Source organism: Leptodactylus fuscus, chromosome 2 (assembly GCF_031893055.1).
Source record: "Leptodactylus fuscus isolate aLepFus1 chromosome 2, aLepFus1.hap2, whole genome shotgun sequence".
In the NCBI taxonomy this organism is placed as follows: Eukaryota; Metazoa; Chordata; class Amphibia; order Anura; family Leptodactylidae; genus Leptodactylus; species Leptodactylus fuscus.
In genome coordinates this window covers 250,021,407-250,048,993 of record NC_134266.1, presented here as the reverse complement: position 1 = coordinate 250,048,993, position 27,587 = coordinate 250,021,407, and the positions used below count along the sequence as shown (strand labels likewise).

Sequence of the window (27,587 nt, the reverse complement as noted above, 5' to 3'; positions counted from 1 at the left end):
TAACTTGGTTCTCTGTGCAGTGGCTGTGCCATCTGCTTCCAGCTCTGTTGTCCATATGGCGGCGGCTTCTGGGAATAGCTGGGTGGGTTGGATTGGTTCCTGGGTATTGACCCCCTAACAATCTGATATTAATGAGTATCCCCAAGGATAAGTGATCAATATTGTTTTCTTGCAAAACCTCCAACTTCCTTCACGGACCAAGATCATCAGGAACACTGGCATTCACAACTTCCACAGCAAAACCGTCAGGGCCAGAGACACCACCCCTTTAATTAAAGGCAGTATAGCAGTATTGACATTAACCCCTTTCACGGTCATAAACCTAAACTCTTCCATGCCACAAGCGTTACACCCTTTACAGCCCTACCCCAGGATGTTCTTTAATACCATTTGGCTGGATTCCATGCAGTCCTGTGTTTCTGGCTGCTTTACAGCTAACAAGAGGTCTGTATAATATGTTAAAATGTATTTGATGCAAGGCTTAGAAGGAACAGCGCCCCGCTTCACTAGCTATAAAGGCTTAGAGAGAACATTGATTGGAACAATAAAAATGGTAGCAAAGGAGGACACAGCCTTAATACTTCACAAAGCTGTTCTGTAGAGATCAAGAGAGTCTGAATGCGGAATTATCCTAGGGTACATGATTTGCTTACAAAAACTTATAAAGAACAAGAAAGGACTGTTACAAAAATCCTATACCCCTAAAGGCAATATTCAGACTGGAACTGTAAAGATAGTGGAGTTTTTAGAGAGGTATCCAATGTTCCCTGCACTGGTTATGTTTTATTATTAACTAGCCTCTGCCCCCATGATCCACCTATGTTTAGCAAATCGCTGCTGTCGATGGTTCGCCGCTCCAGTAGCTCTCAAGCTGTCCTGCCGCTGAGCTTATTCCTCACACCGTGCCTGTGATTGTTCCGGCATTTCAGCAGCTCGCTGGGACACCATATAATGAGTGTGTTGTTGGCGTTGATGATCCCTGTGATCATCTGTGACTTCCGGCTACCTTCATAGCTCTCGTTGTTTTAGGATTTTGAGACAAATTAAATCCCCCCCCCCCCCCATGTTTAAAATTGGCAAACTGCCAATTTGCATTAAAGGGGTTTATGAGCACACTGACTGGATCAGATCAGAAAATATGCAAATACTTGTACACAATGGACTCATTATCTATGTGTTTGCAGGTTGCTGATAAAGCCAGGTCTGTTATCTCTGTAATTAGCGGAGATAAACTAAGCTGCTGCCAAGAGCAGTGTAATATGGTATATGAACATAAATTCATAACAGTTGTGAAGCCATGTCATTTACCGGGATAAAAAGTAGCCCGTGTGTTAATCCAGTTTACAAACCATCTATGTGCCAAGTTTAACCAAACCAGGGAATGCACAGACAAGCTTTATTAACCCCTAGATAAACCCCATAAAGTCAGTTTCATTGGAGTCTGCTTATATATCATGTGCCAAATTTATTAAAAGTGGCAAAACTTTTGATAGATTTGGAACATTTGTAATTCTAACATTCCTGTTCTAAGATATTAGTCCACTTTTCACACCACACCTGTACTGGAAAGAGCTTACAAGGTTTTTTGCAACTTTTTAAAAAGTTGCATTTCATAGATCTTGTGTACAGGCATTTAGGTTAACCTACCCCAATTTTCTGGAGTGAGAATGGCGTGAAAATACAAACTAATTTTCTGCACAAGAGTCACAAAGCTGTATATATTACAATTTGTCCACGGCAGAATTCTGCTTAATGCATTTACAAACAGGGGTAACGTGATCAGTCCCTCAACATCAAAGGTCTAGAATATTTGTTAAGGCTATTTGCATAATAAATAAGAAATTCTGACATTTACAGTGAATAGGAGCATTCATGTGAAGATATACCGATAGAGGTTAACCTTATCCGGTACAACAACATTTGCAAATGCTTACCTAATAAGGGTAGGAGGACGGGGTAGTTATAAGGCATCACAAAGAGATTGACACAATTTAGGGCAGTGCTGGCCTTCAAGTAACCAAAAGGATGACCGAGTTCACTGTACTTAGCGCTGTTTACCACAAACACCTTGAAATAAAAAGAGTATATGATAAAGTATAAGTAGTTCATGGAATAAGAAACACTTTATAGAAGTCAAGATGGATTAATGAATACACATTAAAAAAAACAAAAAACACACCGCTTCACTTCGGCTAGGTGCACGGGTCTTCATTAGAGATGAGCGAGTACTGTTCGGATCAGCCAATCCGAACAGTACGCTTGCATAGAAATGAATGGACGTAGCCGGCACACGGGGGGTTAAGCGGCCGGCCGCCGTCAAAGCGGAAGTACCAGGTGCATCCATTCATTTCTATGGAGTGTGCTGTTCGGATCGGCTGATCCGAACAGTGTTCGCTCATCTCTAGTCTCCATCGCTTGGGCCTACAGAGGGAACCTGGATGATTGAGAACCGGACTGCTAAAACAGAGGCTACCCGTGGACTCCATAGATTATAAAGTCGTCTGTCATTTTTATACTGAAATTGGCAGAGAGAAATCTGCGCAATATTTTTTTTCTCTCCGCTGATTTTCGTCAGTTTCTGCAGCAGAGTCTCCAATGAAAAATAGTAGCAGCATGCTACTGATGAGGATTGTCACAGGGGTCAGGTCTAATGAGGATTTTGTCACAGATTTGCATGAAATTCCGAATTAAACCCTGAAGGTGACCCAGAGAAATTTGTTTAGAAATAAAAAGGCACATCTCGATATCCACTCACCGGCCAGCAAGTATGTGGGGATTTCCTTTCTAGAATATACTGCGTCAGCGGCGATGGCTCCAATTCATACTTGTCAAATGGCAACTTATCAATAACCATGGGTTCAGAGTTTGTGCATGAAAATTTCACAATGGGATGAGAACTTCGAGGGGGCTAGAAATAGATATAAAAAAAAAAAAAAAAAAAAAAAAAATAGTTAACACAGAGGACTATGGACCTTCCCCACTTCCCAATTACATATATGCATCAACAGGATAAAGTCTGTTGCTGAAAATGTGCCCAAATGTGTGTGCCTAAAACAAGTCTATAAAAGAAAGTTGAAAAATGGTGCAATAATAATAAATTGTATATTATATATAATTCTATTACAATATATATGTATATATAATTATATTATAATATAAATAAAATTGTATATTATATATAATTCTATTACAATATATATATATGTATATATAATTATATTATAATATAAATATAATTATATATATATATAATTATATTATAATATAAATATAATTATTATTATACATATATATGTATATACACACACACACACATATACATGAATCATATATACACATTTTTTTTAAAAAAATTCATGCATTTTGTTCATGTTTTAGCGATTTGGGTTATATGTCAATGCTCTCTTCCTGATGTGATTATGAAGCTGTCTGCACTGCAATGTCCTTCAGCGTCCTTCCGAACTTACAAGTGTTGGAGAATTCTGATCTGGCCAAAACGATTCAGGTATCGGCCAATGGCCCAGCGGTACTCCGGTTTTCGGGTTTGGTCTAACGTAGATTAATTTGCGACAGCTGTGCCACGGCTGAGGTCCGACTGGTTTGACGGCTTCTGTAACTCCATCTGAAATACAATGTAATTAGAGAGCAATGTTAATGTGGACACAACAGCATGCGTATCCGTACAGAACGAATATTAAAGCCTCGTGGAAACATCCTACAACATGTCAAGTTTACAATTTGTCAAGGATGCATTCAGAGGACTGCAAGAACAACAACCAACCCCTTTCTCTAAATGCAAGGAGCCCTGGAATTGTCGGGTTTAACACCTGAGGGAAGTTGCAGGCGGCTGGGACTCTGTTTTCTATTCAACTGAAAGTGGGGCCATATAGGTGCACAGGGGATGTATACAAAAAAAAAAAAGCTATTTAAAATATAGAGGTCCTTTATGTATTCTTTAGACTGATAGACTAGGTAAAGAAATGGCTGCAAAATAACACACAAGCTTTTTACTGATCTCACAAAGCACACAGCATAGGAGAACTGCAATGCTGAAAAGCAAAATTACAGATAGGTTGTCGGTAACAGAATGGCAGCTCTTGCCAGTATGTAAGATAAGCCGTATAGGACATTCACAGCCAGAGGAAGTGAAGTGATCCAAAAACCTAAGGACAAGACATCCCCCTCCCCATACCGAATACCGTCCTCCCCGCTACCTCGCGGATTTCATTCAAGTATCTTATCATTCTAAGTCCATGCCAGCTGGCCAGAAAAGACACTGCATGGGAATAACCAATTTTTACAACATGTACTCTAAAAGCCCTCTTGCCAATATAAATCATATATTACAGGTCGGGGAACGAGTCTTTGAGGTTCATAAAGAGTGCTCAATCACCATGGTAACTTATTGGCAGGAAAGCACCACTGCAGCAGATCTGTACGCCGTCTTCCAAGGCGCAAGATGTGTAACAGGATCTGAATAGTGGCAGTGGGAGCCTCTTCATTTGGCACCGTATATCATAGGGTTAGGAATAGCAATATAAAACCCATAACAAAACTCAATCTGCTCTTGCTGCTGTGTGTTACGACAATGCACGCATCAGCAAAAGGGATATCCCTGAATAAACGCTCATTTAACTAGCCAGGGATGGGACTCCAGGGTTTTGCTAGATAGGGAAAATATAACAGATATCTGTGCTGAGAGAATGGGAAGTTATATAAAGGAGACCGGACCAAATTGTGCCTGAAAATCGCAATGTACATATGTGAAAAGAATCCTTAGTACAAAGGAAGAGATTGTGTCATTTGTGTGCAACACGGTTACTAGAAAAAATGATTCAGATTGAACCTGCACCAGACACAAACGGCAGGTTCACACCAGCACCCGGTCTCAGCCCGAGAAACTGGAACGGGAAATGGAGACCGGCAGTCAGTTTTCAAATCCATTCATTTGAATGGGTTTGCAAAGTGTCTGCCCGTGAGCGTCTTCTGGTCAATGCAGGACTTTGTGTCCGGTTAAAAAAAACAAAAAAACTTTCGCCGCAGAGACCAGGAGACACTCATGGGCGGACAGTGACTGCCGGGTTCTCGTCTCCTGTTGGTAGAAGACAGAAACCCACAAAGCGGCAAACGGGCACATGTGTGAACCCGCCCTAATGGGCTGCGGACGTGCGCCATTTCCCTGTTAGGACACATCAAAAGCAAAAACTGAATTTTTAAAAGACAAAAAATATTAATGAACAATCCTAAGGGTAGATATTTTAATATGAGAGCGAAGGGTATTGACACCCAGCAACCCCATCGATCAGCTTATACACAGGGAATGGCGCAGGAAGCAGACATCTCTGATCTGTGTAGTGGCCAGGTACTGCAGATCAGCTCCCATTCAAGAGGCATTTCAGCTAAAGTGACTCATTTAAGCCACAATACAAAAGAGCAGTGATAGCTTCCTGCCCATTCACAGCGCCGTCCACTTCCTGCACCATTCACAGCACCAGCCTCTTCCTGCACCATTCACAGCGCCGTCCGCTTCCTGCGCCACTCACAGCGCCGTCCGCTTCCTGCTCCATTATCTGTGTATCCGGCGGTGAGAAATGCTAATTGGTGAAGGTGCCAGATGTCAAATCCCCATGATTTGATATCGATGACTTACCACTTAGGATCATCAATATTTTTAGTGTAAAAACTCCTTGAAGAATTTCTCCCAAGATAACCGATTTAGCAAATGATTGTAACTACCTGTGGGTTAAGAATGCTATTCCCCCTTGGAATCCTTCTAAAGATTTATAAATTGACTGACATCTGGCTGTTTCCATTTCCCGTGACCCTACAGGGTCTGGAAATGGTAGCAATAATTATACAATATCAGATCTCATTCACTGTAAAACACAGCTTGTGACAACAGCAGCCAAAAATGCTGCACGTTTCCAACAAGGGCCCTAAAGTGGTTCTCCAGTTTCAACCAAATTTAGGTTCATGAATGTAGAAATAAGTTTTACAGCTTTCTAATATACGTTTGGTTTTAGGTAACAATATATATACGGTGTGTGTATATATATATATATATATATATATATATATATATATATATATATATATATACACACACACACTTGTCATCTGTGAATGAGAACACAATCCCACACAATAGGCTGAAAGGTAGATATTACTGAAAAGTAGAAGGGATTGCATCAAATAGAGGCAATGCTATAAGTGAAAGGTCTATCAAGCTGCACTGCATTACTCACAGTGCACTGCCTAAATGTAAGGGAGTTACAAAGTTGTAGAACTTTTGTACATTAAGTTTTATAGAAAACTAGCTGGTACCCGCGACTTGGTCTGCGGTGATTGTAGCAGTGGGTATATACAGGCGCGGGTAAGGTTTTCGTACTGTGTATATGGTATGGGATATGAAATGTAAGTTTGTATCTGGTTTTTGCTGTCATTCAGAGAATACGTGAGACTTTTGTGTTGAAGTTACTTTGTATTTGAGCTGCTATATATACGGTGTTGTGAGAAACTTTACATAGTGACTTTGGGACAGAAGTATTTGAAGTTAACCCCTTCCCGCCGATGGCATTTTTTGATTTTCGTTTTTGACTCCCCTCCCTCTAAACCCCATAACTTTTTTATTTCTCCGCTCCCAGAGCCATATGAGGTCTTAATTTTTCCTGGGACAAATTTTTCTTCATGATGCCGCCATTAGTTATTCTATATAATGTACTGGGAAGCAGGGAAAAAATTCAGAATCGGGTGGATTTGAAGAAAAAATGCATTTCTGCGACTTTCTTACAGGCTTTGGTTTTACGGCGTTCACTGTGCAGCCAAAATGACATGTCCCCTGTATTCTGTGCTTCGTTACGATTCCGGGGATACCAAATTTATATGGTTTTATTTACATTTTGACCCCTTAAAAAAAATCCAAAACTGTTAAATTATTTTTTGAAAAGTCGCCATATTCCGACAGCCGTAACTTTTTTATACTTGCGTGTACGGGGATGTATAGGGCGTCTTTTTTTGCAGGAACGGGTGTACTTTGTAGTTCTACCATTTTTGGGAAATGTTATTGCTTTGATCACTTTTTATTCAAATTTTTAGCAGAATCAAAACAGTGAAAAAATGGCAGTTTGGCACTTTTGACCATTTTTCCGGCTACGGCGTTTACCGAACAGGAAAAATATTTGTATAACTTTGTAGAGCGGGCGATTTAGGACGCGCGGATACCTAACATGTATGTGTTTCACAGTTTTTAACTACTTTTATATGTGTTCTAGGGAAAGGGGGGTGATTTGAATTTTTAATCCTTTTTATTTTTTTTTATATTTTTTGTACTTTTTTTTTAATTTTTTTTTTTCCATTTATTAGACCGCCTAGGGGTATTGACATGGGTGGGCGGTGTCGCGGATTGTCAGAGTGGTGGGGGTCGGCAAACATGGCTGCTCCGGAGCGTTAAAGAGAGCCTCCTGGAGTATCATTAAGGGGAGGGGCAAAGTGGTAAAGTATATGTATATGTGAGTGTGTGGGGTTAGGGGCGAGGCTGTAGAGGGCAATAGGAATTTTGTGGCTTGCTATGGTCCAAAGTGTGTGAGATTGCAGAGATGGTGGTGTGAGTTTGGGTTTTGTGGGGGTCCTGGCACAAACGTATGTGCGCTATTGTGACGAAAAGTAGCCTATTGTTTAATCGAGTGTAATAACTATGTTTGTGGAAAATTTCAGCCAAATCAGTGGAGCGGTTTTTGCGTGATTGACCGCCAAACATCCGAACATCCAAAGGGTCCTGGGAAAAACGTATGTGCGCTATTGTGACGAAAAGTAGCCTATTGCGCAATCGAGTGTAGGGACTATGTTTGTGGAAAATTTCAGCCAAATCGGGATCCAAAGTGTGTGAGATTGCAGAGATAGTGGTGTGAGTTTGGGTTTTGTGGGGGTCCTGGGAAAAACGTATGTGCGCTATTGTGACAAAAAGTAGCCTATTGTTTAATCGGGTGTATTAACTATGTTTGTGGAAAATTTCAGCCAAATCGGTGGAGCGGTTTTTCCGTGATTGAGGAACAAACATCCGAACATGCAAACATCCAAACACACAAACCCACAAACTTTCACATTTATAATATTAATAGGATCACAAACTTCTAAGTTGTTCAGAGCAGAATATTGCACTCAAAGGAATCCCAAGCGACCATAGTGGACTTCAAGGCTCCATGCACCCACAGGTAGCATGTGCTAGAATATTGGTCCCCAACCTTTTGTTGCACCAGCTTCAAGCAAGACCACTCTTCCATGGCCCGGCAGGGCGGGGCTTTGGTCATAAGGGGGTGGGGTTATAGTCAGGCTCCATTGTGTGGATGGGAAGGTTCTCCGTCAGGATGCTCTGCAGTGCAGGAGGTCATGACACAAGCCTCTGAGCAAATATAACGAATCACTAGACATCGAGGCTGGATACCTTGCATTAGGTCACATTGCTATGGTAATGTGTAAAATATCAGGTAGCGCGGCGTCCTTAGCAGCTATAGGATGCCACACTACCCGGAGGATGGAGTCCAGCCCATCGGCTACCCTAAGACTGAAGCCAGCCTGCCATCCAATGGACAGCAAAAAAAACCCCAATGACCCAGTCCTGGTCCACAGCCTGGTCGTTGGGGACCCCTGTTCTATAAGATGCTGTACTAGAAGAGGTATTCTCCCTTAGAAACCGCTTCTGAAGGAAACCACCACCATAATACGACATTGATCTGGAGCGCCACACAGAGGCGGGCAGTTCTGGAGGGACACAGAGTTTGTGCGCTTCCATACAGGCTTCGCACTGTGCTCGCTACCAATTTTTAAGTTGCTAAGACAACAAAAAACGATTTACTGCCATTACAGTTCACGAGAGTCCTTGTATAACCTAAGCTACTCATACGAAACAATGCCAGTCACCAACAGGATTGTAATCTGAAAGGGAGATTGTGAAGCTCTTCTGCCCCTTTTCAAGGGAAAACATGTTTTGTTAAAGGGTTAAAACGAAGGACTGGAAAAAAAATAAAATAAATACAAACCACACAACATTTACTAACCTTCAGAAAGTGGGGGATCAGGACCAGATTTCTCAAAATTGATGACAACCCCACTTTGAATTTTTTGCACCAATGACTCCAGACACTGGTTCAACATTCGCTGTGAGAAAACACAATATGAACGACCTGACAGACAAGGAAAAGTGATACGTTACATTAAATAAGTAGGTCAAACGCAGAAAGGAAGCACAGAGCAAAAATAAGCCAACTCTACCTGACAATGAAGGGACGCTTTCAGGGCAGACATTACTACACACATTAAAGTGGCTGTTCAGTATCAGAGGCGGGGGGTGGGTTATGGGTTCAGGGTCTGCTGGAGTTTTACAGGGCAATGACATCACACGAACACTAGCGGCAACATGACATCAGTGCTGCAATCTCGTCAACCAACACTGGCAAGGAGCAGCCAAAACGTAGCAATAGGGGACTCAATAAGTACAACATTTCACAGATGCGAAAGAAAAGAAGAAAGTCTCGATCTCACCATATAAGTATGCTCCAAGATAACTCTCCGGGTGCACGGCCTTTAACCTCCGGACTGAATAAGGCAACTCCACAGCTGAATCTTTAACCAAAAATAGTAGGTCCGCACTCCTCGGGTTCCATAAGATAAGATATCTTATGGAACCCGAGGAGTGCGGACCTACTATTTTTGGTTAAAGACTCAATAAGTACTTTTTTGGGGGGGGGTTATTTTTTAAATAAGCAAAACCCCTTCCTCTATAACCGGACAATCCTTTAAACCAAGCCTTAAAAGGTATTCTTTGGTGACGCACGATCAAACGTCATCTTCTGGCACGCCTTCCTCTTTTTTTCGGCGACACCCTCCGGTCCTGGCTCTTCCCCGGCTTCATCGTCCTCTTCTTCCGGTGGGATTGGTTCAAATCCGGCGCATGTGCAGTAGCACTGCGCAGGCTCCCATGCCATTTTTCTCTATGGCAGTTCGCGAGTGTACTGCGCATGCGCAGTACGCTCGTGTATTTCTAAGGTGAACTGAAAATTCTCAGTATCCCATTGAGAACTGCCATTGAGAAAAAATGGCACCGGGGCATGCGCAGTAGCGCTCAAGAGGGAGCGCTACTGCGCACGCGCCAAATTTAAACCAATCCCGCCGGAAGAAGAGGACGATGAAGCCGGGGAAGAGCCAGGACCGGAGGACGTCACCGAAAGAAGAAGAAAGAGGAAGGCGTGCCAGAAGATGACGTTGGACCGTGCATCACCGCCCAGCGTGCACACTAAGGTATGATTTACATATATGTTTTATTTTAAAACGGGGGTGTTAAAATAAGATTAGCGGTGCCTGAACACACGCATATGTGGGGCTCATACAGTATAATTTTTCTGATAGAGCTCCTTTAAGACCCTTTCATATACCACCGATCGAACGGAGCTCCGTGAAGTCCATTTATACCATGTGGATATGTCATTAGTGTCTAAGATGGAAATATCCCGTTCTAAGTATATTCACAGAATATTTCAATTGGCAAATGGCGACTCCTAAGCCCTCACGCTGCCAATAGATGAAGGTCCAAGAGATCATAATCTTCATGATGGGTCTTACTCCTATATTCTGAACAACTTGTTTGCCCAGTATATAATTTACAGGGGAAGACCTTCTGTACATGTCTACCAGTCAGTTTCGCTAGGTGTCTTTTCTATATCTTATGGTGAAATATACTCACCGCCTGTGACATCGCACATAGGAGTGATGGGAGACTCATCGACTTGAACAGTATTCAGCTGCTCCTGCTCTACAGATGTTGCCCCAGGAAGTCGGAGAACTAAAGCAAAAAGTCTCTGATCCCAGCGAAAAGGCTCCTTGGTTAACTCACTTCCAGGCAATGGAGAATTTAAAGGCAAGTGAAGCTAAGGAAGAACACACAATATAAATGTGAAGAGACAAAAGGAAAGGTACAAAGGGAAAGGATTATAAAATCTGGTACAAGGGTAATATCCAGCTGCCATGATGATCTCCATCCCGCATTTTGATAGATCTGTCCATCTAAGTACCAAAGTAGTTTAAGAACCTTAACATTAATTGTGTTATCCACTGAATAGTGAAAACCTTCAATGAAAGATAGCCCCCTAACCAAACCCCTACTGGATTATATAAAGGACAACTAATAAGAAAGGGAATAAGGATAGGGAATAAGATGCCTTGTGGCAAACCCCTTTCAAAGGGGCTCTATCATTGGGAAAAGTCATTTTTAACTAAACATATACTTGCAAAGCCTTTAGAACGCCTATTCCACACATACCTTTTGTACGTAAATCCCCTCAGTAGTTTTTGAATGAGCCAGTTTTTATTCATATGCTAATTAGCCTCCAGCGAGCACCAGAAGTTCTCAGCGAGCACCAGAAGTTCTCAGCGAGCACTGTCTGCTGTGCGTGAGAGCAGGGAGATGAGACATCAGCAGCTTGTGCTGTACACATAGCAGAGGGTGCTCGCTGAGAACTTCCTGTGCTCGCTGGAAGCTCATTATCATATGAATAAAAACTGGTCTCATTCAAAAACTACTGAAGGGATTTGCATACAAAAGGTAGGTGTGGAATAGCATTTCTAAAAGCTGTGCAATTATAGGTTTAGTTAAAAATGACTTTTCCCAATGATGGAGTCCCTTTAAAGTTCTCGCACAAGTTTTAAATTGTACAGAGCTGCAACCACCTAGAGAAGTACATGTGTGCCTACTCCATATAGTCCATTCATATGTAATAAAAAAAAAAGTTGAAAAATGTTGATGTTGAATAATGCAAATGTTCTCCCCTAAAAGCATTGCTCCTTGGGAATACTACCTTTAATATCGTGCTATAAATTGGACCAAACAGCACTGCAGGAACAGGTTTACAGGCTGTGTGCACATATACAGCGCAACCACATCACAAAAGTTACTTACTTCGTCCTGCACACCACTCGTTGCTGTCAATTTACTTCCATCTGTTATTGCTATAATGATGGCAGGCTCTAAGAAAAATGGATTCCTACCCTGTGGAAAGTTGAAAAAAAAAAAAAAAGGTTTTTTTAAGTCAGTCAACAATCTGAGGCTACAAGATAAAACAAAGTGCACCACACCCATTAATACAAGCACCACTTATTAAGGGCAATGGTATAAGGTTAGGAGTAATGTGTAAAATGTGGCCAGGACCTAAGACTATCAAGGCTGCAACTAAACCCAAACCTACAGAGCAATAGAAGTGGATGGGGTCTTCAAAATCTCTGCCACATACACTGGAAATGCAGAAATGAAAGCAATGCTCATTGTATCCTGGAAATGATGCAAATGTCACCCCTTTCCATGCCCAAGGATAAAATGTGCAATAGAAATTATTTGCTCTGTGTCTGAAGCCGGCCTAAGGGTGGTCACACAGATGTATGTTGGCAGACCGTGCCAATTCTGACCATGGGGCATCTCTAGACCCCTCATCAACTCCAGATGTCAGGATAGACGTTTTGGGTATGTTGGATTTTAAGGGGGCATTCAGACGGAGTAACGCATTGAAACAATGGGTTAAAAAGCCTCCCATTAATTTCGGTGTATGACGCGCGTTAAATGGAACCCATTGAAGTCAATGGGATTCTGTTTTGCAGCGCTGATTCTTACGCGGGTTATTGTGCCAGAATCAGCGCCGCGTTACTCCGTGTGAATGGCTCCGGCGTCACAGGTGCTTCCGTTCATTTCTATGGGAGCGTGCTTTTCGGATCGGCTGATCCAAACAGTGTTCGCTCATCTCCAATACACAGCCATCATAACTTAATATACTGTTTAGGATTACAGGATAGTAATTCTAAGGTGCAGGAAAGGACAAGCTACTGTTCCTAATGCAGAAAACACTTGGTATTTTTGGGTCTATGGCGCTGTTCAGAGCAGGAGTGTTTTCCCGGAGTATGCAGCGAGTCTGTACACTGAGCATGGCGGTAATACAGCCTTATCTCAAAGCCCAGCTGGCATTCCCACTGCCCGTTTGGCGATTTTTATATGACCACTTTCACATCAGAAACCAGTCTTGTGTGATACATCTGAGATAAGAGGAGGAAAAACCAAGGACTACACGAGGAAAAATGTGACAAAACCTACATGTCATCCCTGCGTGCTGTACACGAGCCTGGGTTATATAGGGAGTACAGTATAGGCAGAGTATAGTCACGAGAGGTTAATACGCAGCAGGAGTCACTTGTGTTGGCAACTGTTTCCCCCTACAGGGTCATCACGGCAATGACAACATTAGCTCATGAATTCTCCAGATGCCTTGTAAGCCAATCTGCTTTTATTTTTAATGTGATGCGACTTCTATTATTCCGTTTAGGGAAAATGCAATAGCTGCAAAGTCACTCACAACACGTCCTCATAGGGAGAAAATAAAACTGCAGAGCATCTGGGATTTTACTGTTATTTGCCACAGTGCGGCCCCAGACTGGATCAAACTTTTCCTATATACAATCGCCTAGGTATAGCTAAGAAAGAGGCAGAATAGAAAAATAGCATGCATGACATATGGTCAGACCGCACATACAATACATACACTTTAGGATAGATCAATATCAGACTGGTAGCCCCTAGCAATGAGAACCAATGAGGGGCTGTGGTAAACGCTGGGGGCTCTGCATCATTTTACACAGCACCGTATAGTATGGCTGCGGCCTAGTCACTGCATCATATGTACGCTTCCATACGTCAGCTGTTTGTATTGCAGCTAAATCCCATTCATAGGAATGGGACATGGTCATGTGACTAATGAAAGTGAAATTACTGAAGCAGCAGCAAATCGTCAGGGGTGCCACTAAACGGATACTGACCTGACCTTATGGTAAGGTGTCCTGGAACAGCCCTTTAAACATAGTGACATACAAATCCATCCTGCCCCACTACAGTGACCTACAGATCTCCAGTTCTACTATAAGGGCTAACATTTTAGCAAACCAGCGACAGTGAAACTACAACTCCCAGCATGCTCCATTCACTTCCAAGAACAGCAAAGTATGCATGCTGGGAGTTGTAGTTCTGCAACAGCTGGAGTGCCGAAGGTTGCCTACCCCTGCACTAGACAAAGGAAACGTGCTGAATGGAAATGTTAAAGCTCAATTATCAATCTTTAATCTGATACTGAAGACTTGCCATATAGCACAAATATAATAAAGAGGTCGGGTCAGAAAGTCCTTTGCAGGGACAGAAATGCAGCAGAATTAAATCCCTCACTGCAGCGGCGTATAGAGAAGTCCACAGTAATACTCCGCCATCAGCAGATCCTCTTTTAAACAAGCTGACAGCAGAGTACTTTAAGGACAACAGGCAGCAAACACCGTGTAACACGCCACCTAGTGGCTGCAGATAGTAACAGCGCTGTCCTGATAAATTTGAGAGGGAATTGCGCACAATAAAGTACGCTAGGCAATACTAGAGAGCCTTATAAAATCATAAGCGACTTGGAAATAGTCATCCGGCAGCGCTATCAGCCAGCTTCTTTGGGAGTCCTATATGTATCGACGTAGCTGGTATTTCTGAATTGACCATACAGTGCTGCAGAGGGTCAGGGATTTCAGTAAAATGCACTGACAAAAGAAGGAAGTGTCAATAGCCGGGAAGGAGTTGCTGCTGTAAAGTCGGTGTTTGGACCAATCGCGGGTGACGTCAGTTACAGACTCCGTTACTTTATTTTATTTTGAAGTCTATTTATATTATTAGTATGCAGAGATGGTTACACATTTACTTTCAGAAGTCAATCACTGGCTTTTCTTGTGACTTTACTGGTTTGTTCTTATCATGAGTGTCAGCCATTTACAAAGAATTCAGGGTCAGGATGTGGAAAAACTGTTTTAGGCTAAGGCCCCACGGGTTGGAACCACCGTGGGAACAACACACGGCGTGAACGCATTACGGTTCTCCCCGCAGCGCTTTGAACAAAGTTCACCGAGTTTTCCTCCGCTGACTCTGTTACAATTATATCTATGGGAAAGCTGCCGGCGTTTCCGTAGATATAATTAACATGCTGCGATTTCAGCATCACGACAGTTTTGGAAATCACAGAGTGACCGTACTGCGATTTTTTCCGCAAAGTGGGCATGAGATTCGCATGAATCCCATCCACTTTGCAAGTACGGTACAATGCCGCGATTTTTCCCATGGCGTTTCCGGCCTGTGGGGCCCTGGCCTTAGCCTACAACTCCAACTCCTGATTATTTTTTTTTTTTTTTAAGGGTATTGGGGCCCCTGTTCCCACTCCTCATAAATAGAGCCTGGGTATCAAAACCAGCTATTCACTCATTTGATAGGCTACCCAGAGTCAATGGTCTTTAGAGGAAAGGAATAGAGAGGACAATGACTTGGGTTCCAAATAAGAAGTACCTGCTGAAGGAGGACGTCCTGGATCTTTACTATCCACCATTATACAAAGGAACAGGCTGGCAGGCAATCAAAAAAAAAAAAAAAGGAATACCCCAAGTTTAGGAACCTGAATATTGCTGGTAAGAACCCAATAGCAAACAAAGCTTAGTCAGGTGGAGATCAGTGTAGTGATAGAAATAATCCAGTCCTCAGAGACAGACGAAAGCTAGGATACCATCAGGTACGATTACAGATCCTCTTTAGGAGAAAGATCGCACATTGCTTATCCCCTTGATGGATAAGACGGCGGTCAAATTGATGAGCAATCCATGAATGGAGAGAGTCAATATAACCCCACTTCTACTGAATTGAGAATGGTACCTTATATAACGCTAGCTTTATTCCATTTCTGAGCCCTGGACTATCATAGGGGGTCGTTCACACTGCGTAAAATATTTCCGCCGTCTGGTTTATTTGGCGCGGCTAGTCGCGATGGGATGCCGATGCAGTGCATCAGCATTCTGCTCCTGATTAGGCCTAAACAGGAGCGCGTCTTGAGCCGCAGACACCGTGGCTGAGTTTGCCACGGAATCCGCTGTAAGGTCAGGCATGTCGCTCCTTTGTTCCGCTACTAGCTAGCAGGGAAAAAAAAAACAAAAAAAAAAAAACGAGAAATCAATGGGAGCCATTTTTGCAGGCGGACTCCACGTCAAACTCAGTCTGCAAAAAGCCCTGTATGAACGTACCCATATAGGTACGCTACAGACAGTACATACATAGAAGGGCTTCAATCTATGTCCTAGTGATTGGATATCTGACGTAGAGATGAGCGAGTACTATTCGAAACTCCAGTAGCATGCACCCATAGGAATGAATGGACGTAGCCGGCACGCAGGTGTTTAAGCTGCTGGCGGCAAAGTCGGTGTGCCGGCCGCTTCCATTCATTCCTATGGGTGCGTGCTATTCAAAACGGCCGTTTCAAATACTACTTCTTCATCTCTAGGTCTGAGCAATAAGGGGGCAACCCCGAAACGCGTAAGCGACCCTTTTATTCACTATGTGTGTTTTCCTACCTATTTTTGTATGCTGTCGATTTTAACTTTAATGGAATAAAGTATTGGAATTTTATCAGCGGCTCCTGGAGTGATTGCGGATCATCTCTTCACTACAATCTCCTGAGCAATAAGTGATCGCTTCATGTTTAAGGCCAGGGCCAAAGGTTGCAAAAATGCAGCAAGAAAAAAAGAAACACTGCATTTTACAGTACCTGCAAAGTGAATGGGATTCCGGCTAATCCTATCCACAAATTGCAGAAAAAACTCCACTGCGGAAAAGCTGCATTTTCAAAAACACTTGTGTTTTTGAAAATCGTAGCATTTCAATTATATCTACGAAAACACTGGCACCTTCACTACATAGGGCCAAAGCCTAAAGGCATTTTCCCCACAATCACAAATATACTTATGTAAACTAAAGAAACATTTTCACAAATATAATTTTGCAACCCTGAATGCGAGAACTTTGCGTGGTCTGGCACGTGCCAGAAACCCAGCCCCCCTTATTGTATTTGAGATATCGGGTTATGAACGCACTGGGGTGTCTACATGAACTGTTCCTGACCGCTGCATTTCTATCAAGTGTCGGTCGAAAGTTTTTTGCAACCGTGATTGTATTATTTCGTAACCGATCAAGACAAGAGACTGGACTGTCACCGCTGAGGTGGTTGGAGAAAAAGTTTGTCCAGGCTGATATTTTTTTTTTTAATTAGGCTGGGTAAGGTGAAAACCCTCCCACGTACTTACCTGTCCCGGTGCTCTGGTGTCCTTACATTACAGTCTGGTCCTGCTGCTCAATTGTCTTGCAGTGAAATTCCTCAACGTCCCAGGTCCCTCCCGCTCAGATTGACCTCAGTGGTCCCGTGAGGTGGGGACTTCCACTGGTAGACAACAATGGAGCTGCAGGACCAGAAGGAAGTACTGGAGACAGGACAGGAATTTTTTCCCACCAAAAAACTGTTTAATAGTCTACAAATGTATATGTAGTTGTGTTAATGTGAAAACCCCTTACACATGGTCACCCCCTCTGATCTCTAAAAATCCTGCATTCCCTACACAGTAGTGATCTCTACAACCCCACTTTGCAGTGGAACTGCCACCATGGGTTGGGTTCTCCATCATCAGTGGGAGACACCAGAGGTCAAACCTCCCAATGAACATAAACTGATGTCATACCTGAACAATATGCTATCACTATCATGGAGATAAATCAATGAAAGTCTCCATAATGGAAGTCCCAAACAGCTCCTCATACTTCAGATACCAGGATATGTTGGAAGGTGAGATTTGACAAGGGTATTAGGGGTGCTGCAGATTCTCTTTAGGGTATGTTTTACGCTGTGTGATTTTTCAGCGCTGCTAGCCGTGACGGGATGCCGATGCAGTGCATCCTATCGCAGCATCACGCTCCTGATTAGGCCCAAATGAATGGACCTAATCGAGAGTGAGTCTTGCGCCTTGGCTGAGTTAGTGGCGGAATCCATGGGAAGATGGGGCATGTCACTTTTTCCCACTAGCAGGGGGGGGGGGGGGGTTGGGGGAATTAAAAAAAGAAAAAAAAAAAACACTAGCTGGAAGAAAAAGCAAGCGGTTCCCATTAAAGTGAATGGGAGTCTTTTTTGCAGGTGGATTTTGAGGCGGATTTCACGTCAAAATCCACCTGCAAAAAACTGTGTGAACAGACCCTAAAGGGAATCTCTGCCAGCAGGGAAAAAAAATAAAAAAAATAGGATCAAACTAATGACCAAACCTTGTAAAGTTGTGTACACTTTCCAAAGATGACATTTTAAATTGCAGCTCCATTTTCATGAAAATAAGCATTTTGGGGCAACCCGGTGGCTCAGTGGTTAGCACTGCAGCCTTACAGCGCTGGAGTCCTGGGTTTGAATCCTGCCAGGAACAACATCTGCAAGGAGTTTATATGTTCTTCCCGTGTTTGTGTGGACTCCTCCCATTATACAAAGACATACTGATAGGAAAAAAAAAAAATGTACATTGTGATCCCTATATGGGGCTGAATCTACATTTAGAAGAAAAAAAAAAGGAAAATAAACATATTCTAATGTAAATTAACTGGAAAAAGTTTTACAGACATTTCTCCTCCTGCAGGGGTTTGCTCCCCGCTCAAGATAACCCGTAACTGCAGACAAAGTGAAAAAAGCAGAGGTCACTAAAGTAACGGAGGGAGGGGGGGGGAGGCTGGGTGGTATTTACCCTTAAAGCCCTTTTCAAAAATAAAATCCTAATTTTCAGGAAAATGTAGCGCCAATGAAGAAATACATATTTGAAACGTGTAGACAAAGCCCTACACCGTACGGTCATTGGTTTGATACCAAGTTTCCTGCTGATAGACTCCCTTTAAGGCGCTTCAATACTCTAACATGGTCAGCATTGTAACCTGCAGGGCTGAGGAGATGGCAGGAAAACCCGACTGACTCCTTCATAAATGACTGACAGCCATGGACATAAGGTATAAAGATTCTCTAGATTATAAAGAGTGAGAGTGAATTCCTAGGAAACTAAATATGTAATTATGTATTTAATTATACAATAACTGTATAATTAAAAATCGTTTTATTTAGAAGCCACCGTCAGCAACTTCTCCAACTTCAGCTCCACAGCCCTGGTATCCGGCTAGTGCTGGCAAAGTAACCCTTTCATTGCCTCAGGCAGACTCCCACAGTCACGGATGTATCTTCATTGCCAGCCTCGTGGACTATATTGGATCCGGTATAACAGGTGCATATATATATATATATATATATATATATATATATATATATATATATATATATACATATACACACACATCCAACTGCTACGCTAACATCCTATATTTCTTGATTTTCCACAAGTCTGCACTAGACGCTACCAGTCAGGCTGAAGCTCTGCGTTCGGTTATAGCTCTACAAAGCTGTTTCCTGAAGGTGACTTCTAAGGACGCTCATGAAGTCTGAACGTCCAAAACAAAGGCTGTTATAAAGGAAAAGAAATAAGAGACAGCTTTCGAGGCGTAAAACACACACACACACACGTGGTTAGAAGCTACAGCTGTACAAATTATCGATGAGTCACCATGTGTCTAACAGGAAATTACACGGTGGCCATCTTGGGTGAGGGCAAAACCTTAACCCTTACAGTTGCAAGCAATAAGGTGCAATATATTTAGTTTTTAACTTATAAAGTGAAGCGGCCACTGTGCATGCCTGTTTTTACCCTCACCAATAATGATTTCTATGGCTGCATAACTGATCAAGGTCAGGAGATATATATAGGTTTTTTTGGGGTTTTTTTTTTTGCATAGGCAAAAGTAAAACAGATCTATTCAAGGAGGGGGACGACATGTACCAAGTAAACCGCCTAAGGAAAGCTTTTATATCTGTGCCATACCCCAGGTGGTGGCTAACCATAGATATGTACACAGTAGGTAGATCTGCAGCATGACGCACAGATACTGTATAATACTTGGCCAAAAGGAGTTTTTTTTCTGGGTTTTTTTTTTTTTTTTTTTTACAATTTCAGAAAAATTCCCACATTGGGGGGGTGACTTTTAAGCCATGAATTTCTCTCCATAGAAATAAGAAAATAAAATTAAAAAAAAAAAACCTGTAGAAAATAATTACAGATTTGATGTTTCATGTGAACATTGGGAAGTGTCCGATATTCAATATTCTTACCTGAGCGTAGATTCACTTTTGGTCAGAAAAGGTCAAAGCTTGAGTATTAATGAAATAAATAGGAGGATCCAGCAAAACAAAGCAGCACAAGCAGAAAGGTATTCCTGTAAGCCGGTACTTGTATTTGGGTTATGCAAAAGACCACCCCTTTAAAAATGTGACCTCAGGTCCCTACCAAACTGTTGACACAGGTTGTCTTCACATGTCACCAACATATAACTGGTATTGGTGTGAGGTCCATGACTTGTACAGGCCGACCTAACTGTGTTTTACACATTATACCTATGCATGTGACTGATCGTCCACGTCAGTGGTTCTGTTCCTTCTTCTGATCCATGGATTCTTCAGACATTATATAGCAACTGACCAAACATAGGGTTAATCCTACGCAGGGCTGTGGATTCGGGACCAGTTTTCGTGGTAGTGAAAATAATTTTAAATGACATTATACAATTATTGATATTGTATAATTTGATATATAGCTCGTGGTATATTTACCTTCTTAGCTATTCAGTTGCTATTTGGTGAACTAGAGGAGATTTACGGCTTCGGTCAGAGTCCAAAGATTATAAGGATAGCTCAGTACATAGGGAGAGTTCACACGGGGTTTCTTTGGTGCGGAATCTGAGGCGGAGGCCGCCTCAGATTCCGGACCAAAAATACGGGTAGCTGCGACTGGATGGCGCTGCACTGCACACTCCGCTTTGGATTAGGCCCAAATGGGCCTAGTCAGGAGGGAGGTGTCTTCAGGCAGATGTTGCGAGGCGAATCCGCCTGAAAGAATGAGCATGTCGCTTCTTCTTCCGGGACCCGGAACAAACGTCTCCCGCAAAAAAAAAAAAAAACAGACGGGCTCCCATTGATTTCAATGACAGCTGTCTTTCTGGTCAGGATTTTGATACTGATACGGCCTCAAAATTTTGACCAAAAAACCCCATGTGCACTGACCCTTAAATGTTCTGCAAAACGTCTAAAGAATTTTGAAACCAATTTGGGAATGGGGATTCATATATATAAAATAAAAAAAATAAGTAAAAACACTCATAACCACAGTTCTACTGAGTTGGTTTGGAAATGGGGGCAGAGATCCAACTGCGATAGGAGCTAAACTAATTTTTTTTTTTTAACCCTTAGGCTTCATGAATATGATCATGTGCATTGTCAGTCTGCTAGACATGTTTTTCACAGCACAATGACACATTATGATATACTGGATATAGGGATACAGTTGCTGTCCCGTTGGTGGAGATAGGGTCCCACCCCGTCCTACAGGTAAGTAAGAGAGCTCCACACACACAGATTGTGTTTAAACTGGTGATTTATTGTAGGGTATAAGTACTTTCGGTCTTTTTGACCTTCCTCAGACTCTACATAGAACATAAAAAGACAGTTTGTCATGAAAACGCAACATATTTTGTCATGAAAATGCAACAATGTTGCATTTTCATGACTAAATGTCTTTTTATGTTCTATGTAGAGTCTGAGGAAGGTCAAAAAGACCGAAAGTACTTACTTATACCCTACAATAAATCCCCAGTTTAAACACAATCTGTGCGTGTGAAGCTCTATTACTTACCATTATGATATACTGGCGCCATTCACACGCTGTGTGTTATCACAGGTCCATGTAGGAGGCTGTGAGCCCCCGTCTTATACCAGTTTTGTGGTCCCGGTTCACTGAAGAAAGTGAATGGGTCCATGGGTGGTACACAGATGTCATCTATGTGCTGTCAACCACAGACCTGGCACATGCCCACGGTCACTGCATGGAGTCTAAAGGTCAAGATTTCTCTTGCTGTAACAAATGGGTCATATTAGAGAATATACACAAAACTTAGGTTTGTAGGAATGGCACATAAGCTGAATAGACGAGTGAAGGAAAGTGCTTTCCTTCCTATGTCCGACCTACCTGTCCATAGTTGTCTATGCCCGTTACTAATCTATTTAAATTTAACAAATCAAAGGACGTCCTGAGGGCTTGACCAAGACTGGTGAGTCCGACTGCTTGAAGATTTTTTAACTCATTCATAAAAGTAGCGTGATTCTCCTTCCATCCAGCCTGTAAAGAAAATAAAGGACACATACTCTTCAAACTCTGCTAAATAACTGAATGCTATACCCTACAAGCGCTAAGCCAGGTTCACACTTGTGTTTCTATCCGATATACCTTGTTAATTAGGTTCATTTATTTTTATTCTCTCCTGCTCTTATTGATAACAGATCAAAAATAAAATCGGCAACAGAGTTAAAAAAAAATATAAAATAAATTGAAAAAATCATGTATCACCTAGAAGTAGTTAGAAGAATATGTAGGTGAATTCAGCATAAGGTCACCGACAGTCAGTGTTTTGCATCAGTATTTGTAATACAAAACCAGGAGAATCAACATTAGAATAAGTATAATGTAACCAAATCGGTTTCTCTACTTGTTAATAGCACAGTGTGAATGTAGGCCTGGAAAGCTTAGAGAGTTACCAATGTGAACGCAATTTTCGGGTCAAAATTGTGCAATTGCTCACGTTCATGACACTCACTGCAACTTACCGACCGATTATCTGCTCAGACCTTGTTCACATTCCATAGATAACCTTTTTTTTCTTTTTTATTGTGGCTATCCATGTACTAAAACCCTGGCAGAACATTAGAATAAAGGGGCAGACGCTCCCAAACCTCCTATGGTTGTTTAAGGGCTAGTTCACACGGGCACTAAGGGGGCGGATTATGGCGCGTAATCCACGAAGAAAAAGAAACGGGCTGCCCTTTCTTCAGGCGGCATCCACAACCTCTGGAGTCGGCCCATTGATTTGAGCCTGCTCCAGAGGGTGAAGACACGACTATCAGAAGCTGCGAAAGTCGTAGCAGGCGGGTTTTAACCCAAGAGTGACGCAGCTCCCTGCGTCACTCTCCGTGCCAAAATCCACCCTTCCGCCCCCCCCCGGTGTGAACTAACCCTTAGAGTACTGAGGAAAGCGATGGAAGAGAAAAAAAAAAAGGGTGCAGCATCTATCGAAAAAAATACCTCTGCCCCTTTGTTCTAGAGATTAGCGAGTACGTGATCTAAACTGACTCTCTCTCCATTGCTTGTGACTAGAGATGAGCGAGTACTGTTCGGATCAGCCGATCCGAACAGCACGCTCGCATAGAAATGAATGGACGTAGCCGGCAAGCGGAAGTACCAGGTGCATCCATTCATTTCTATGGAGTGTGCAGTACTCGCTCATCTCTGCTTGTGACCCTTTTAAGACATATGACGGCATGTTACGCTTTACCCAACGGGAATAAATGTAGGGCTAGAGGTGGATTTTTGCCAGTGGATTTTGCCTCAAAATCCGCCTCCATACAATGGTGGAATATGCAGAGGGCTAGCGTTTTTTTTTTTTTTTACTGTAGCATTTTTTTTCCCGCTAGGCAAAAGAAGCAACATGACCTTTCTTCAGGCGTTTTCTGCCTGAAGAAAGCAATAGAAGTGAATGGGAAGCGAAAAATGCACTTTTTTTTGCATAAAAACGTGTCACAGTTTTTTTTTTTAAAAAAATGCGACACGATTTTTGCGGCCCATTCTCTTTACGGGAGGGGAAAACTGCCTGGTGTTTTTGGAGGCTGTTTTTACAAAAAAAAACCGCTCCACAAAAAGCACGGCAAGGTCCAAAAACCGCTTCCTTATTAGGAAGCTTTTATTTCTGGGACCAAAATAAGCCACAAGTAACTTATGTGTGAACTAGCCCTAATTTGTCACAAATTTTACACGTTTACTCCAAACATTTTGCTACATTACAGAACGCTCAAGCCCAGAGTTCATGTCCTTATATATATATATATATATATATATATATATATATATATATATATATATATATATATATATAATTTTTTTTTTTAATACAATAGATCATGTGTGATGTCCGTTCTCTTTTCTTGGCTTACCACTTGCTTGCTGGGCTATCATGAAAACCCTCATTTTTGTGATCGCTCTTGACCATGGCTGGGTGCATGGAATTCACAGCATCATAGTAATGGCCCAGAAGGCTAATATATATATATATATATATATATATATATATATATATTATATATAGATATATAGTGAAAGTAACCCCTATCTGCATCAACTCTTCTGTATACACAAGGCTCGATAAGTACTGTCACCTAAATCTAAAGAGAGTACCTGGTACTGGGCACCGTTTCCAGTACCCACTTTAGACTAGGTATCAAGCGAGTCAAAGCAGTACTAGGAGACCCAGACACTGTTCACCTCTGATGAGCCAACAGTAGCTATGTCCTCCATGGCATCACAGCAGCTCCAAGTGGCACCACTATGACAACCAGACACTACACCGTGGGAAAAACTACTTAGTACCTGGTCCAAGTTGAGCTGAACTTATGATCAGTTTGCTGTCAAGGGTCCCTTCAACCATGTCAAAATTGTCCAAAATAGAGAAAAACTTTTAGAAAAATGACTTATTGCTAACTGGTAGCTATCAGCAACTCCACTTTTTTTTTTTTTTTTTTGCATTACTTGATACTCGTCCACTCATATGTGGAAATTCAGTCCCTGTGGCCGTCGCCAACTGATAGGGATTTTCTTCAAAACGCTATTCATCACTTTCTTTCCTCTGGCATCCAGCTCAGACACTCCTTCAGTCCTCCCAGTGTTTGTAGACAAGAAGCCAGTCTGTGTCTACTGCAATCGATCAATGGCTGCAAACTTTACCGCCATCACTGATCAATGGGTTGCCATGATGCCAATAGTGACTGCAGCAGCCAATTGTAACGAAAGACCAGAAGGACCAAAGGAGCCTCAGCACTGGAGCACCTGGGGAAAGAAGAGGTGAGGACTGTTTCATTTTGTGTATGAACATTTATAGATTTCAAAGAAAACATCATCCGGCAGTTGAATCTGTGAGTTCAGACAATTTCTAAAATGTACGCCCCTTTAAATGCCTATTCATGGTGAAATCTGTATTGGATCCTAAACATGCGACGTCTGTGCAACATAAGAGGACGGTCCGCATTAAGTGCAAATTAGATTTTTCTAACCCTGACCATATGCACAAAATGATCCAGAATAAAAAAATAAAAATATGCAGACGTGTGTCACACCAAACTGTTCATCTACGGTATTATTTACGTGTCAGGGCTCTACGCTGTGCCCCGGCCATACTTTTAGCAGAGGTGGTTGAGCATGTTCCCCTCAGGTCTATGGGACAACACTGTGGCACCCTTAATGACATTACTAAAAGCACAAGAGGAGCGCGATTCAGGAAACAGCTGATCTGTTGGGGGGGTTAAAATGGTGCTGAACTAAAATTGATGATTTATGTTATGAATATACCAATTTTAAAAAAGTAGAAGCCCCCTTTACTGGGGTTTTCCCAGACTTATTAACGGATCAATTAAAAGTCAGCATGGTCAACACCATGGCCTATGTGAGCACTGACAGATCTAAAGTACGTACAGAACACAGTGGCTATGCCTGGGACTATGGCCCGGTTCACATCTGGGTTCGGGCCATTCTGTTCCCCCATCCATATGAAATATGCGGAGGGAAAAGTCCTGCAAGCAGCACTTTTTGTGCGGAAATCACACAGACCCCATTGTTGTCTATGGGGTCCGTGGGTTTCCTAAGATAATTGCTTTTTTATGCGGATTAGGTTTCCGTTCAGGGGGTTCCCAAGCAGACCCCCACGCGCAGATGTGAACCAGGCCTGAGCTGAGATCAGGCCATGAAACTGATGAACTTGATGTCTCATGGTCTGTGTTGCAGAAGTAGCGCTCACGAAATACAGTTACATCTTCAGTCAGGTGCTCACAGGTGTCCTGGGTGTTGGACCCCCACAGATCTTACCGGCAAATTGATAACGTAGCCTAAGAATAGATCAATTAAGAAATCCCGGAAAAAAACATTTAGACTGATAACGTGGGTGACATGTTCCTAAAAGGAACAGATCTGTCATATGACAGAGAACAATGGAGGTCAGGGATTCGTAAAGGGGTCAAACCTATATTTCTGTATACATAATGTTAGATGGAATCTATGATAAAGCAACCCCGAATCCAGATGTGAACATAGCCCAAAACAGTTTAGATCAGACACTAGTCATAGGTTAGAGTGACACTTGCATCTGCCTACAGTGTAACAGCGGCCTCACCCCGATACATATGTAATAAGTGAATTAATGCTACAGCAACCGGAGTAACAAGTTATAGGGGGTCACACAGAGGCAACTACTTAAAGGGAGGGGGGGGAATAAAAGTCATCAATGACAGAACTCCAGGCTCACTGCTGGTTTCCATCCAGGGCCCCAGGAGTGTCATCCTGTAGTCAGCCCCCAGCACCGAGCAATGCAAACTCCCCTCGGGAATGTCACTTATAACTTGTCTCCACATCTCCCACAGTGCATTGCAGCTGAGCTGGGTTAGGAGGGGGGGTGAGGGGGATGTCGGCCATGTTCCTGTCAGCTCCTAAGTGTAGCTGTGTGTGAGTGCTCGCCCTCATGCCAGCAGTGACCCCGGGCACACACACATACACAGGCAGGAAGTGATGAGGCATCATGGCGAGCTCTTTACCTTGATCCCATATGGAGGCTCCTCCAGAGTGACCAGCATGTACCTGTCTCCTCTGCTGGCAGGATCCCGAGATCTGAGCTGGGAAACAGAGAGATGGGGATGAGTATATGGAGGACACACAAGTAGCTGCCTGCCTGCCTGCAGGGGGCGCTGCTCGCTGGCAGGGTACTATACCTTCATGAAAGTCTCTACAGCGCCTTTGGCTATGTCCAGGTATGTGGTGCCCAGGTAGGTGCGCTGGTTCATGGAGGCGGACGTATCTAGCAGGAAAAGTAAAATGGGCATAGTGCTGCTGCGGCGGCGGCTACATGGGCAGCCCCATGCACGGGAGATCAGCGACTTGTGGAGGTGGGAACCTCCCTGACACTACGCAATGTGTCTCCTCCACAGCAGCCCCATGTCCTCTCCTCTTTGTCCGGGAGGCTGCCTAGAAGGGGTTAATGCTAGTGGCCGGGCTCTTATACTCAGTGTCGCCGCCTATGGCCCGCTTGTGGTGTTTGTGGGTGCTGCACTGGCTTGTTTATGCCCCCCTTCCCCCCGGTTGGATGTGACAGAAGTTTGAATGAGTTCAGCACTACTTCCCCTCTCGCAGGCTCTGTCTCCCTCTACTGAGCGCTTCCTTTCGCACTCGCAGCTTTTAAGGCGAGCAGGAGGGGTCCGAGAGATTCTAGTATGCCGACGTCACCGCCCACGTGACGAGGGACTGGGCGCTGCCATTGGCGGCCGTGCTGCGCCTAATTAACATATGCATGAGGGCTCGCCCCCGCTCCGACGTTTAACTCTTAGCGTCGCCGGGCATGCGTAGCCGCGCCGCGCCAAGGTCGGGAGCGGTCGGGCGGGAGAGGGTTAAGCGAGCGGGAGGGTCTTAAAGCGAAGCCTCTCGATGGGCGGGGAGCGGGGGCGCGCGGTCCTGGCGGG

The 27,587-nt window shown here is 43.0% G+C and overlaps 1 protein-coding gene across 2 annotated transcripts in view; it reads right to left on the bottom strand.

The window, feature by feature from the left end:
• The window catches only part of INTS6 (integrator complex subunit 6), a 35,257-nt gene extending 7,980 nt beyond the window's left edge, over positions 1 to 27,277 (bottom strand). Inside the window, exons 1-9 of one of the 2 annotated variants that reach the window (XM_075266019.1) lie at positions 26,844 to 27,277; positions 26,670 to 26,747; positions 22,012 to 22,161; positions 11,948 to 12,037; positions 10,736 to 10,919; positions 9,054 to 9,179; positions 3,468 to 3,622; positions 2,756 to 2,908; positions 1,935 to 2,067 (exon numbers count right to left, since the gene is read on the bottom strand). In XM_075266019.1, the coding sequence (XP_075122120.1) occupies positions 1,935 to 2,067; positions 2,756 to 2,908; positions 3,468 to 3,622; positions 9,054 to 9,179; positions 10,736 to 10,919; positions 11,948 to 12,037; positions 22,012 to 22,161; positions 26,670 to 26,747; positions 26,844 to 26,954 (1,180 nt within the window). In that variant the 5' untranslated portion in view covers positions 26,955 to 27,277. Of the gene's footprint in view, positions 1 to 1,934; positions 2,068 to 2,755; positions 2,909 to 3,467; positions 3,623 to 9,053; positions 9,180 to 10,735; positions 10,920 to 11,947; positions 12,038 to 22,011; positions 22,162 to 26,669; positions 26,748 to 26,843 lie in introns of those variants that run through there. The other variant, XM_075266020.1, reaches the window with a different exon arrangement.
• Positions 27,278 to 27,587: the final 310 nt, after the last annotated feature.